Here is a 15,852-nt window from a genome sequence, read left to right as displayed (position 1 = left end):
GTTATAGAGAACATGACTATAGAGTGTGCATTGCTCGATCTTGGGGCAAGTGTGAACATATTTCTGAGTTTCCTTTATGACACCTTTGGGATTGGAGATCTAAAGCCCACAACTACTGTCTTGCAGTTGGCTGATAGGTCTACCAAGCGTCTGTGAGGAATCTTGGAAGATGTGTTAGTCAAGGTCGATGACTTTTACTTTTCTGTTGATTTTCTTGTTCTGGATATGGAGGGCACTGACGTCGCTCGCCAGATCGCCATCATTATGGGAAAACCATTCTTGGTCACTGCCCATGCTCGTATCGATTGTCATACTGAAGAGATGGATGTTTCTTTTGGCAACAAGTGTTTGCGCTTACATATCTTTGATCCTGCCAATAGAGTGACATGACATGATGAATGCTTTTAGGTGACAGACGTCAGAGGGCAGCATTCTGATCCACAGTTGGATGCATATAGATGCTCTGTTTATGACTCTCCATCCTTTGAGAATAGCCTTAATGTAAAGACTAATCTCGTTCTTCCTACTAATCTAGAGAGTCATCTTAAGGTATATAGGGGTAGAGTTGGAAGAAACATAGTAGGCAAGGTCATAGATGAAACTATTTCCCACAGACCTCCCGATTGAGCATGACTTTGCATCCATTGATCTCATGGATGATGAAGGGTCACCAAAGATTCGTCTGGCTGAGGATGTAAAACTTAACACTTTATGGAGGGCAACCTATATTTATGATGTATTATTAGTAGTCTTAGTAGTTTTTAGAAAGTTTTCTTCTTTCATGAGTTAGATATCAGATTATGTATGCATTGCATTTTTTGTATATTCTTATGAGTTGCATAACAGGTGGAACCTATGCAAAGCCATTCACATGCCGTATCAGGTAAGGTCCCACAATGTAGATCAGGTGACTTCTACTACTTCTCTCACTTTTTTGTTCTCATATGAATTTGAGGGGCACAAAGAGAGCAAGTTCTCTCATTGGCCACATGAGAGGCAACCTCCCTTGAGACCAATGAGGGCAGCCTCCCTTGAGGCCAATGAAAGAGCTTAATTCAAATAAGTTTAAGCTCTCATTGCACCTCAAGTTGGCCCAATGGCACAATACCCTTTTAAATTAATTAGACCAGTTGAGCGACACCTCAATCACACCCAATGAGGATGGGCTGATGTGGCTAGTCAAGGGGAGCTTGAATATCATTGACCCAAGTCCATATTGGTCCAGTTCTAAGGTACCAATATGGATCCAAGTAGTGGTATTAGATCTTGTTACAAGATCCAATACTCAAACTGGATCTTTACACACATATTACTTTGGATCCAACATCAAAATTATAAAAAATAAAAATAAAACTACTTAATTACCCCGTACACCCTTTAGTGCCACAAAAAGATCCTACATGGTACTAGAACTATCCAGATCCGTAGGATCTGGCACCCTAAAAATTAAAATTAAAATAAATAAATAAATAAATAAATAAAAAGAAATATCAATTATGATTCCCAATTTGCCAAAATAGAATCAATATTATAAAATATAATAATTGATAGAAATAGATAACTTCGAGGATCCAATTGGACCTAACAAGTCTTGAATGGGATTGGATCATCTCGAAACCGTATCCCGGATCGAGCCTAGAGAGTTGGATTCGCATCCAACTCGTCTTTGATGCTCTGATCATTTGGATGCTCTACATCATTCCCTCTTGAGTCGAAAGGCTTCATCTTTGAAGTCTTGTTTTTCTCATGCGAAACTCCATAATCCCTGCAAAAAATTAAAATAAAATCAATGCAGAATTTGTTCTCAAGAAACAAAAATAAACTATGCAATGCAAACAAGATAAAATATGTAGGAGAATGAGTATGTTTAAAATTAATAATTCCAGACAATACAAAACAAGAATGTCCATATATATTCAAAAAGTTTGATCGGGTAAGATGGGGGACTTACCTAAGTTTTGCAACATAAAGCTTTAGAAAATTCAAAAATTCATAGGTTCTAGCACTTCTAACTTATGTTGACTCCAAATTTTTTTGGGGACTTTTACATGCAAAATATCTAATGTATTCAACTCATATTTAGGAACAAAAAGGATAATTGAACGCTGTAAAGTCTCATCATTGATCTCTCGCATAGGAACGTCCTCAATTTTAGGTGAGGGTTTCTCTTCATCCTCCTCATCGAATATTGGGTCTTCAATGATTTCACGAAAAGGCTCCTCTAGGGGTTCTTTCATGAAGATGCTCAACTCAGGGTCAACCACTTCACATTGAGATGCCTCATCGAGATTCAAATCAATTTTTAAATCCTCGTTTTCCACTATGACTTCATCATTTTTCTGCAGTTCTAAGTCATAAAAATTGATACTTTTTTCAACCTCGCAACTTGCATACGAGATATCCGAATCGATCGAGAATAAGAAGTAACACATGCTAGATTGGTCTAAAGCTTTTGGAAGTTCATGTCATGTGATGAACGCACTAGGGAGCTTAACCCTTTAGGTACTGCCCTTGGAAGTTATCGGGTGAGAGTTTTGGGTGGCAGATAATGATTGAGATATGGAAACAGATGAAGTAGAAGATAATAAGGGTAACTCTTTGGATGACTTTAACTAGATTTAACAGTACAAATCAGATTTCTACTGTAAATCGCTACTCTCTGATCTGATTTCTACTGTAAATCGCTACTCTCTGATCTGATTTCTACTATAAATCGCTACTCTCTGATATGATTTTTACTGTAAATCGCTACTCTCTGATTTAATTTCTACTGTAAATCGGTACTCTCTTATATGATTTCTACTATAAATCGCCCTTTTCAACAGAAAAAAAAAAAAAACACGGCCGCTCAAAGAGAAATCTTATTGCTCTTTTCAACAGTTACAAGAGAGAAAGAAAAAAAAATTATACAAGGCAAGGGCGACAACCCTAAACCTAAACAAGTTGGGTCTGATCCATAAGAAACCGAGTCTCAAACATAAGCCCAAAAAAAATTTCTGTTGTAAGGGAAAAAACTATGAATCAGGCTCCACAACTCATCTGGCAGGAACGAGAAGGCGGTCATGTGTTGTAACACAAGCTAAAAACAAAGGCGAAACATGCAAATCTATTTACGAGGAGCGGGAGTACATTTTCATCCAACGCATATCTATCTTACCGGAGGACATTTCCGTCAAAAGCATATCTACATTTTTTATATGTTATTTTATTATAAAGTCATCGTGGGCAACATTGACATATGAATTATTGTGGGTCCCAAGATATAACTCCGTACACACAAGAACACACAATTTGTGTTTCGGGGAGAACACACACCACCCTCCCATGAGCTTCTATATGATTCCTACCATAAGGTCTCTTCAGCCCACCAATGAGGAGAAAATGATTCTGTTCATAGACAACAAAAGTTATCAGATTTAGTCCTCTAACGACCATATAAGCATATCTGAAAGTGAGAGGGGTCTGATCAACCATCCAGAACGGGTCAGAAATAATACCAACGAAAGTAAATAGATGGACCTGGTTGACAACACTAGTCGGGCCAATCCACAACAGCCATAACGTCAGAGCAAGGCTTCCATATTTTCTCAGCAGCACTATCCACAGGAAGAATCGTTCGTTCCCTCATGGTACACACAATTTTTGGATCTCCATATCTACTAACAAGCGACGTGAAACACAATATCCCAGCACTGTTTAACCCACAAGCCATCCTCCACTAAAGCTCTTGCACAAACTCTCTCTTTCCTAATTTAAAACAAATAAATTTCCAAACTTTTTGGGACAGATTGAATGAAAATAACGAATGGGAATGTGTTTTCTCAAACTTACAACACATGGTAACATCTTTTCGGAAGAGAGACACCAAAACCTAGGGATGGCAGTGGACCGGGGGACAATGGGGCCCCACCCCGCCTCGCCCCGTTTAGACCGGGGATGAAGAGCATGAAACGAGGATGGAGGCAGGAATGAAGGTTAAAATCTATCCCCGGGATGGACTTTTGCTTTTCCCCGCCCCGCCCCCATCTCCAATCCTTCAAGGGATGACTATAGACCAAGGGAAAACGGAGCCCTGCCCCGCCTCGCCCCCGTTTGGACTGGGGATGAAGGACATGAAACAGGGATGGAGGCGGGGTGGAGGTTAAAATTCATCCCCGTGCGGGGATGGGGATTTGGATTTTGAAACCGGGCGGGGGTAGAGACCTTGTCCCCCTCCCCCACCCCGGTCCACTGCCATCCTTACCAAAACCTTACCTTAGAGATGATCTTGAGTTAGGAGCTTGTATTGGCAACCCAAATAAACCACCCATGACGCTCTCGGAGGAACCCGCTTGGCCCACACAAATCTTGCCCAATGTTGATGATCCCCTTGTCTCATGAATTTCTCCCAAATATCGCTTCTCAAAACTTCTCGCACGTTGACAGAGGCCCTCCAAATAAGTTGGTCATTACCGTCTCACAAGGTAATCAACTGAGCACGAATCCAAACATCACTCAGCTCGGAAAAATAGCATAGGAACGATTCTAAAAATCTGCAGACCCTCCTTGACAGTTAAACTCTTCACTTTCCTTAACGTTGTAGCATCCTCTGCAGAAATTAAAGAGATGAGCGAGGGAACTGTTCAAAGTTGAGTTGGCCACTGAACACTAGATCAACTGATTTTGTCTTCAATGGGCTTTTGGCAATTACGGCCCCAAACATGAACATCTTAAATATTTTTCCGAATCATTGGTGGGCGTTTAGAATCGTCGATAGGGCAACCGCAGAATTTAATGTGCAGGAGTAATGCTTGGTCAAAAATGAAACACATGCAAAGTTAAAGAAATTAATGTCCACAACTATGGGCTCTGCAGAAATTTCAAAGGTACCATACGAGTTCTCCAATGTCTAATTCTTGGATGCCGTGAACTTTATCGTGTTTCTCATGATGCCATACATGCAGCTGAATTATATAGAGAAGAAATCACCTTCTAAATTTTATAAACGATAAAAAAAAATCATATTTCTTTCTCAAAATTTAAGTTTTTTCGTTTGTGTGGGTGCACACGTGTCAAGGCACATCGGCCACATTATTATGGTTCTACAGGTCTTCATTGCTTTCTAGTTACAACCACACACCACGCAATGAAGTGCAATGCTGTTCCTTGCTTGGAGGGTATCTTGGCATGAGCATCATCTAAGGTAACAATCATCATGGCCTGCTCCTTTTCCTCCCAGCTTTTCAGCGTGCAAGGAATTTATGGCCACCAAAGGGAATCATGGTCACGATGCCTAAAACCTTATGTAATTTTGTAGGCCCCACCTTTTCATTTTCTGTTGCTCTTGTTTATTTAATCTGACTCGACTCGAATAAATTATGCCTCAACTTGGCATGCCCTTGATCTTTTTTGCTTTTCTAATTTTAAAAATGTGTTCACTTGGCATTCTTTAGTTAATGACAGAAAACACCAACAAATCATCAAGCAACTACCCCTTTTTACCACCCCGATGTTTTTTTTTTAATAATTAAGAAAAACCACCTCACTTGCATGCTCATTAGTGTAAAAATAAAAACCCCAGGTCTCTTTCTTTCCATCAAGAAGTGCACCTATCTTCAACCTCGAGACAAGAGATGCACACTTGTGATTTTTTAGCTCGATGATACTCATAAGTCACCCTTAGGAACTCATGGCATCCCTTTAGCTCAATGATACTTGTTAAAGTAAAAATGACACACACACGCATGAGGCAGGGTTATCGTGGTTTGACCAGGTATTGGTCTGTGTCCATGAAGGAACCATGAGGTAGGGTTAACATGATTCGATCAGGTATTGGTCTACGTCCACAAAGAAACAAATTCTCTCTCTCTCTCTCTCTCTCTCTCTCTCTCTCTCTCTCTCTCTCTCTCTCTCTCTCTCTCTCTCTCTCTATATATATATATATATATATATATATATATATATATATATATATATATATATATATATATATATAATCTTCAACGTTTTTCAGAGATGAGAGGTTCTTTTAATAAGCTAGATACTTCATTTGATTAGGAGACTAAGTCTCCTTAAGATAAGGATTACAGTTAAGCTGAATGTCTCTAGAAGTTTTTCTGCTCCATTTTGCGTCATCTCCTTGTAGAAGTCTTGTAGCACCAGAGTCCTTGATAGATTTCTCATTGGGGACCTCAACTACCTGACAATGTATAGTGTCATATAGCGAGGACAAGATCCAATTGAGTAATAGTTGATCCATACGTGGGCACTTAACGTATTTAGGATTTTTTTTTATCTCTTTTCCAGACACACTCAAATATTTATCAGGACCAAGTTTTGTTCCATCAACAAACCCCATAAGATTTTAACTTTTCAACACAGGTATGAATTGAGATTCTCATAAAAGAAAGTTGTTTGTAGAGAGTTTAAAAGATAAAAAGTGTTACTGACTCGTAGGAGATGGAAGGAAAAAAGGTTACTCATACCTGTTGCAATATTTGCAATACTGTTGTTTTTTGTAGCCATATATGATGTTTTCTCAAAAGAGCACATCAACACAAATGAGGTACATGCACAAACCAGGAAAGAAGCTTCAGTTGATCACGAGATCACCGGGGTTCTGATACCATGTTAAAGTAAAAACATGCTCACACACCCATAAGGTAGAGTTAACATGGTACGACCTGGTGTTGGTCTACGTCCACAAAGGAACCAATTTTCTCTCTAACTCTAACAATTTTCAAAGATGAGAGGTTCCTCTAATAAGCTAGAAATTACATTTGAATAGGAGATTGAATCTCCTTAAGATAAGGATTACATTTAAGTTGAACATCTCGAGAAGTTTTTCTGCTCTACTTGGTGTCATTTGTTTGTAGGAGTCTTGTAGCACCATAGTCCTTCTTGATAGATTTCTCAACTTCATTAAGAATCTCAAATACATGTTCTCTATCCATTTGATGTATCTGGACTTCATTTGGAACATCCACAATGGAGGAGGTTGTGGGACTCCTTGTGGAGGTAGGACTCCTTGTGTTGGTGGTCCTTGGAGTCTTGGTAGCTGTCAGATCTTGATTTGGGACTGGATCCGAAGTCATATCTAGATCTGATTTCACTCACGTTCACAATACTCATAAGGGTGGGAAGGGCCAGGTGGCCCGATGGGCTAAACCGACCCGGCCCGCCATGGGCCGGGTTTGGGCCATGATTTTAGGCTCGGGCCTATTAGTTACCAGGCCGAAACTTGGCTCATTACATACCTTGGCTGGCTCGATGGGGCCTGAGTTATTTATTAAATTTTTTAATAATATAAATTTTTTAAAAATTAACTATTATATAGTAACTTGGATAACTATTACTATTTACCTAATTAGTTGCATGGGAACTTGTTATTTGTTAGATATTATTATTTACCTAATTAGTTGAACTAATTAAGAATTAAGTTTTCATGTTGTATTATGGAAATAAAAGAAAATAAATGTGTTGAGCCGGGCTGGGCCGGACCCGGCCTGCAGCTTTACGTTGGGCCAATGGGCCAGGCCACAGGCTTCTCTTAACGGGTCGGGGCAGTGCCCACCCTACTCATAAGTCACCCTTATCAGATGAGTGAAACCACATTGAAAGTGCTTTTTTCATGTTAGAGAAATTATATATAGTATGTGTGTGTGTAGAATTATCTTTTCTTGATTAAAAAAATATACGGACAGAACGTAGATAACACTACCACAATATCATAACTGATTGCGAACAAAAAAAATATCACGAGCACAATCAATTTACTGCTTTCTTGACAGTTTTGCTCATTTGTTTAGTCAAAATTTATGATGCCTGATTATTTCAAGCGACAACTCACACAATGTTTGATTTTTTTTAGACAACTTAAACAAGTGGATTGTCCAAAGGTACCTAATTTTTCAGATGAAAAACAAGTAAAACCATTAAGGAAAAAAAAATTTATTAGATTTGTCATATTTTGAGTTGTGAATGGACCATGTTTGTCATATTTTTTGGATTTCAGCCAACACATGAAATGGTGTCAAAAGTCTGTGCCATCTACGTCTTTGACAGAACTTACAGATAGGATGAGAAACTAAATGTTGCAGTAAAAGAAGAAAAAAACACCCATGTTTTGATTGCTTTTTGTGTTGCTTCTTATACCCTTCTATTTTCATTTATTTGCTTCATCTTTCTTTATGATTCATGAATGAAAGCATTTCTTGGATACCCACTTCAGCCTTCACCATTCGCGCATTGCTTCTGGCTGCAGCCTTACTTTTTTTGTGTTTCTTGTTTTTTAAGAATGGTTATGTACCGAAACTAGCCCTGTTGCACTTGCACGGATTTTAAGGAAAGCTGAGATTTGAGCCAAGAGTTCAAAGTCTGACTTAGTCAATGCCTTGTCGGACGCAAACTTTGATCGTCATCCAATTGCCACATTTCAACAGTTTTTTTAAATCCTAGTCCAGACACAGTCAATAATAGTCCCAGAACTGTAGTATCGTGTCAGACACTGAATTAGGTCGAACCAGGGCGGTTCGTTCGATCCTCCTTAGCTGGGTAGAATAGCATGATTAACCACTAACGCTCATGTCATGGCTGGTTACCTATAAAATATCACATAAGAACATCAAATTGTTTAATTAATTAGTTTCAAGTTAAGACGCAGAAATCATGAGATCTCCTGGACTTCAAATGTCCAACTACCAGCAAGGATACCATAGATTCAGGAAATATTAGGTTTTTTATAGCATTAATCCCTGTCTTTTATGACAGGGAAGATCCAGATCAGACTAGCAGTAGGAAATTGGCTTTTAAGTAAGCAATCGAGTGTTTCATGCACTTTATGGCATGTAGATACATTTTCTAGTTACTTCGCTCACCGTAGAATGATTATGAGCATTTAGGTAGCTTTCTAGGGATATCTTGGTAACTGGAAAAAAAAGCATCCACTTTTTCAGGATTTCAACGATTCAAATCTCTCTCTCTCTCTCTCTCTCTCTCTCTCTCTCTCTCTCTCTCTCTCTCTCTCTCTCTCACGCGCGCGCTCGGGCACACACAAGGAATCCGAGCAAGCAAAAGGAAAAGGAAGTGCTGAAGTTGGTGTAAATAAAGAAATACAGCCTTTTCCTCTTTATGAACCAACCAGAACACCGGTGCACAACAACAGACTACCATCATGAGAATCCAGGATTTCAACCCCAAGAGCTCCGAAAGGGTGTTCCCAGCCTTCAATTGATGCAAGAGCCAAAGGACCCCAAAACAAGGTGAGGAAATATCTCTGTAGTTTTGTTTACATAGTGTTAATATGGAACATGGTGGTACACAAACGCATGCAGGACACGCACATAAACAATATGTGCACAAGTTATGCAACATTTCTGCAGTATGTTCATTTTTTGATCCCCTGATGTTGAAAGTATTTCAAGCTTAGAACCAAATGATTGATACCACAGTCTGTTCCTTATAAGCACACGTATTCCATAGATGTGAATATGATGAATGCACCATGACGTAAATGCTTTGTAGGAAGCCTTGGTATCAGAGAGCAGTGGAGGCTGCCAATCGATGGCAAACAATATTGAAAACAGTCGAGGGTTTGAGAGATCCAAACAGACCCAGGCTGAGGAAGTCGTCCTCATTAAGGAGTACGGCCACCTTAACTCGGGTCTGTCTATGCGCACCCATCTCTTCATATGCGGAGGTTTTCAAAGCAGACGTTCCACCGAGGAGGAGCAATAGCTACCCCTTGTCTAAGAACTTTGGTGGTGCACATGAACAGGGCACCATATCTAGATTGCCCGCTGGTGGTGCTCAAGAACAGGGAATTGTCCCTAGATTGCCTGTTGGTGGTAGTGCACATGAACAAGGCCCTATTTCTAGATTTCCCATTGAGAGCTTCAACCAGAGCAGCAGCAGAAGGATCTTTAGAGGGAAGTCTCTGACTGACAATTCTATGATGAGAAGATTTGTTATCGACGAAGAGGCAATGATGCAAGAGAGGAGGAGGAACCAGATTGAGTTTATAAGGAAGAGAAACTCCATGAGAAGGAAGAAGATTGGGCCTAGCCCTCTTAGTAGGATGGTCATGGCTGTTGAGGATTAGACCCGTTAAGTTTATTCACCGAGTAACTTTTGCTCTCTCTCTCTCTCTCTCTCTCTCTCTCTTTCTCTCTCTCTACGTGTATGTGTGTATTGGCAAAATTTACATGAATTTGGTTGCTTGGGCGTAAAAGGGCAGGATGGAAATTTGGAAAGCTATCAATTGAAGTCCTTGTCTCTTTTTCCTTATCCTTTTCAACGGATTCCCTGAGAAAGAGGAAAAGAGATGGCCTTACCCTGTCACTGTAAAGGTAATGGGAAGAAAAAAGGTAGTTTGGACAAAGAGAAAGGTAGTCGGTTAAGTATTCAAAATATATGCTTTTAGTAAGGGTGCTTTAATTTGCACTGAAATCTAGAGGCTGATGGGCTATCGTACTCTCGCTAACTGCTAAAGCGAGAAGAAAATATCAAAAGCAATGTCAATTCCAATTTGGAAAATAGATGCTTTGATGGCCAATGAAATTCATTCCCAAGATCTGCCACAAACAGGAAGGACCTTGAAGCATGCATTTTATTTATGTTTTTCTAGTGGGCATATAGATGTGTTTTAACCATGCTTTTTGAACAGGACAGCATTACTTGCATTAATAACATCAAAATCAAACATTTGAGCTGTCAAGGCATAAAACTTTCTACGAGCCCGTGCAGACTGCCCAGCCTAACGGCCAAAAGCCTCACACAAACTCTTTTTCATATGTTGAATCGTTCATTGTTACTGCACACCACCCCGTGCATAGCTACTAAGCGGAAGTCTGATCTCATGCATTAACCCATGCATAACTGCCTAGCCCAAACCATTGGCTTTACGCATAGCCACCGTGCATCAATGAATGCACAAAAGAGTCATCATCCAAGTTCTCAAGAAGGGGCGATGCTCATACTCCTCCGGACCACAACCTTAATCCAACAGCAATATTGTACCTCCCAGGCTGCAACGTGACCTCTTGAAAGAGTTAGACAGGGAGACCTTGCAGATATGTCAATAGACATGAGAAGGTTATTCATATGATTTTCTAGTCTTGCGACCAGATGATAGTTGGTACATCTTAGTAAGCAATGCTACCCAGATTGCTCATCGACATCTAGGCATTCACTCACCTAGCCTCGAGTCATCATACTCGATTGAGATCACCTAACGTGACCCCTGAAAGAATTAGCCTTAACCCACATGCACTTTCGTGCGCACCAAACGCTACGTGTGAGACATCTCATCCAAGTAGAGAGGTCCTTAACCAAATCTCTAAAGAAAACATTCTCTGGTCCACTAGCATACTGCTTAACTGAACAATTTTCTATGTCTGTGTCGTCACACACCAATGTACCAACGACGATATTGTTGCCCATCATATGCCATGCTACCATTGCATGTCATCGATTAACCCAATGCATACTGCTTATTCTTACATCCAATGTGTTTTTCACTCAATGGAGCTCAGCACCGCGCCTCTGACATTTCAATAAGCTTGGTCTGGGACATTCGCACAGGTCATTGTCATCCTCGACAATATTAGTGTAGGTAAGAACAAAGTCTTCACTTTAAATTGTCGATTTCCTTCGTACTTATCTTTGAGTTTTTTTCTTCATCCTTAACTTGTATCTCACTTTAGAAAATCCACTTTACACGGGAACACTCTTTATTGTAAGCATCAACCAAGCTTCACCTTTCATTGCCCTCAACTTAATGAGTGACAATTGAGCTTCACCTCGCGTTGCCCTCTAACATCATGAGCAACAACCGAGTTTCACCTTGCACTGTCCTCAATATTCCAGGTACCCCAAGCCTAAGGTGTGTCTCATGCCCCCAAAAGATCTATCCAGTGCCACTCATGGCACATCCTTTATTGGTCTCAACCTGCCATCGCCGCAACTTTCAATATGCCAAGTCCCATACCTTGATGCACCTTAAGTCACTTAGACAGCGATCCTTTACTTCCTCAAATAACCAAGCATTTTTCGCTCGTGGAACCTCAGTGTAATCCCAACTGAAGCATACCATCCTCGCCTACACGGCAAGCTTGCCATCATCTTGCTCATGGATGGGCACTTTCAGCCCCATCAAGGGTAACTCCAAGCCCTTCGTGATCCTCTCTTGCAACAGACAAGAGGTCACCAATGCATGCCACAAAGAGTTCTGCTACTTTAAAAGGACAAACATCCGCAGGTCATCCTCACTCACACGACAACTCATTGTCACACTTCACATAATGGGGCACTTATGACCCTGGGGTGCCTTGTTTGCCCCAACCAAGGGTGCTTTTGGCCTTGTCTAGGCACTTTCAGCCTATCCAAGGGGCAATTCCAGCCTAACGTGGTTCTCTCTATCGGCAGAAAGAGGCCACCACTACATGTCATCAAGAGGTTTGCTCCTCCAAAAGCATTGGTCTCATAGTTTTCTTCTTAGTCCACAGCAACTGCCAAATCATAAGGGACCAACATCAATGAGCATTCTACTCAAGATGGGCACTAAGCAAACCCATAACTTCATCAGTCCTATTAGAAGTTGTTTTTGCTTAATGGATTCATCATCTTGCTCAGGCATTTGGGAGAGAACATACAAGTCTCATAGAGTCTCCCTTACTCAAAGGTACAAATCCACCATCCGAATAAACATAGGTGTGCACTCTTTATCATGCATAAAGCAAACATCATGCTCCACCTGCGAGTTGACACACAAGCTAGTAGGAATCCGTCGCACATTAGCTTACCCATGTTCTTTTAGCCAACTGAGCCACAACCTTATACTTTTACTTGCTATTGACAAAATGTCATGTACCATCTCTGCCAACCACTTACTTCTACGCTTGATTCACCACGTTTCAGCTACATACATATGCATACATGGGACAAACCAACTTCTTGGACTCATCCAACAAACACTGCCTTCTTTCAATGTCGCACTGACTCATATATGTAAAACCCGAGAATTTTTTGATAATTAAAATAAATATATGATGAAGTATTGATATGACCATGACTATAAGAGTGCTTTCTTGATATTCTTGAATTCTTGATTTTCTTTGAATCTGTCTCAAGATATGAATAATATATCAAGAATAATCCAAAAAGATAAATTATGAAGATTTTATGCATGTGTATGGTTTGGATCTTGAATTTCGGTTCTGGATCCAAAATCACTATTTGGATCCAAGTTGGATTTGGGGTATAGTTTGGTTTGGATCCAAGGGATATATTTTGGACTCTCACAGGGGACATCCAATGTGGAGCTCCATTTGGAACTAAGAGTCCAAATGGATTCAATTACTATCTAGTTTTAAATAAATAATATATATACATAATATAATTGAACAAAATAAAAAAGGGATAATTAAGACTTTTAAATTAAATATTTTAAAGCTTTAAATGTAGAGGACATTCTACACATTTAGAAGAGTCCACATGAATAGTATGGCTGGAATTAGAAGTTGAAAAGCCAAACTTAATAGAGTTCTAAAAAGAAAAAAAATGTAATTATCAAAATGGTTAAGAATTAGAACTCTAGAAGATCAAGGCCCTTCTAGAATAGACCCCTCTCCCCCTCCACATGATTTTGGAAAGGGAGGATCCAAATTTAGCAATGATAATTATGAAGGGGATATAAACACCCCCTCCCACACGCCCCTCACAAGTTTGGAGAAAAAAATTTCTTCTCTCTCTTCTACTTTCTCTCCTTCTTTTCCTTTTTGGTTTTCCTTGGTTTTCTCTCTCCTCCAAAACATCTACGAGGCTGGGAGAGCTCTTGTGCAACCATTAAACATGCACTCATTTGATTGGTGGTTGTGAAATAGGAGTTGAATCACTCGTTTCCTTCATCATACCTTTAAAATCTATCATTTGACAAGTATAATTTACGTAGTTGATGCTTTTTACGCACTTAGAGCATGCATGATTAGATTATTTTGTTTTCAGCACCATATGATCATGTTCTTGACCTGTCATACATGTTTTCTTGGTTGAAGAAAATATTTTTTGGGTTCGAAAAAGGTAAATCGTGATTTTTCCCTAAAAATGATTTTAAGAAATAGGCATAATTAGGGTTTTATTGTATTTACGTATTAGATTCAATCAAAATGTGATTTTTTTGGTGTTATTCATGTATTAACTCATATTAAGTCTAATCAAATAAAAAATAATGAGATTCTAAAGGTTTATGATCTTAAATAAGGGTTTTTACAAAAACATTTTCTGAGAAACCAAGATCTGTGTTGTCTGATATTTTATTCCTGACCAGTTTTGAAAATAAATTGATATCTTTATGAATATCAGTCTGACAAATCTATACAAAATCACCACGATGATCTACACATCTTGATCTTGAATTTAGAATCTTGTTTCATCCATTTAGAACTGTATTAATGAAGATATGCCCATTTTGACAGAGCCTTAGTTTCTGGCTCTGATTACAGGATAATTTTGACCCATCTGTGATAAAAGATGTAAATGCCTTTGAAAAAAGACTCCACATATTTTATAAAATTTTGGGTGAATCCTAACACATAATAACAGGCTGTGTAAAAAGGGTTTTATAAAAAATATTGTATATAAATTTTAAGAAATCTATTAATCTGATAAAAATATTGAAGATTACAGATTATGGATCAAAACTCTGTCAGAATAGGGTTCCATAAAAGATTTTTAATTATTTCTGTACGTATTATTTTTGCGATATGTTTATTGGGTTGTATTATTATAGGTAACCACGGTAAAAATACCATAAATTTATATGAGCTCTATTATTCTTGACAAAATTTATAAAAATGGGTCAAAAGAGATCCGAATTTATCCTGAAAACTTATACTTGTATTTGATTAGTAACATGTTAGAGATCTAGGGGTTTAATATATTTCTAACATGTATTATACATTATTAGTGTTTATTAATCGTATTGCATCAAAAATAATGTATTTGACTTGTGAGAAGATCTAAATAAAAGTTTATGTAAATTGCAAGCGTAAGTTGTGACTCAATTAGCATTGCTTTGCAAATAAATTATCCTGATTGGTTTTAAAGGCATACTTAAATGAGATATAACTTGTTTACATATTTTTACAACATGAATGGTGTTAAGTTATGTATATTCATCTTGTTTATTCATGAGTACAATTGAATGCAATTAAAAACATATGAGCCCCTATCGGTTTGGGCTTATAGGGGCCCGAATCGAGGAAGAAGATTTATGTGTTTTTTGTTACGGGCCAGTTGTAATGAGATATTTAATGTGCATACTGTCATAGATATTGTATTTAGGTCTGATATGACTTGAGAACTGAAAGGTTAAGATATTAATTATAGACATATCAATTTGCTCGGTGAGGGTTTTTGAGATCTCTTATCGGGAAAGTCAGGTCTATGTCTTTAATTATGTTTTGACATTTTCTTTAAACTTTTTATAAACTCAGTTTTTGAATTATGTTAGAGCTGATATAAATATTTCTGATAGGGATAATGGTGAGATTGATTACTCCTATATATATATTGCAATTAAAATTGAGAATTTGTTTAATTATGGCAGTTTAATCATGCGACTATATGTTAACTAATTTTGAGCATGGTTGTAAATGCAAAGCATGTGAAAGATGAATATGAGCATGTTAATGTTGTTGCATATTGACCATATATGTGGATGCAAAATGATGTATTTGTGTTATTATTGCATGCCTTTATCTAAATATTTGAAATGATGCAATACTGCATGTATTAATGGCTAAGTAGCATGTTGACATGATTCCTTATTGTGAGAATGCATGTTATACTTTGATATGTGGTATTTGAATATGCATG

General features: G+C 38.5%; 1 protein-coding gene across 1 annotated transcript; it reads left to right on the top strand.

The window, feature by feature from the left end:
- Window positions 1-9,108: 9,108 nt before the first annotated feature.
- On the top strand, window positions 9,109-10,078 carry LOC149840920 (Serine/Threonine-kinase). Its single transcript, XM_090005164.1, has 2 exons — window positions 9,109-9,239; window positions 9,502-10,078. The coding sequence occupies exons 1-2, from the start codon at window positions 9,109-9,111 to the stop codon at window positions 10,076-10,078; spliced, it is 708 nt and encodes a 235-aa protein (XP_089861290.1).
- The last annotated feature ends 5,774 nt before the right edge of the window (window positions 10,079-15,852 follow it).

The sequence above is a fragment of the Nuphar pumila genome, chromosome 4, assembly GCF_984573655.1.
Source record: "Nuphar pumila chromosome 4, dmNupPumi1.hap1.1, whole genome shotgun sequence".
Taxonomy (NCBI): domain Eukaryota; kingdom Viridiplantae; phylum Streptophyta; class Magnoliopsida; order Nymphaeales; family Nymphaeaceae; genus Nuphar; species Nuphar pumila.
The sequence above is the reverse complement of the archived record's forward strand: the minus strand, read 5'-3'. Positions and strand labels throughout refer to the sequence as shown.

Bases quoted from the DNA above. Each gene is read 5' to 3' on its own strand.
- LOC149840920 (XM_090005164.1), top strand. From the start codon at position 9,109: ATGAACCAACCAGAACACCGGTGCACAACAACAGACTACCATCATGAG. The intron at 9,240-9,501 runs GTGAGGAAATAT...AATGCTTTGTAG, and splicing joins CCAAAGGACCCCAAAACAAG to GAAGCCTTGGTATCAGAGAG.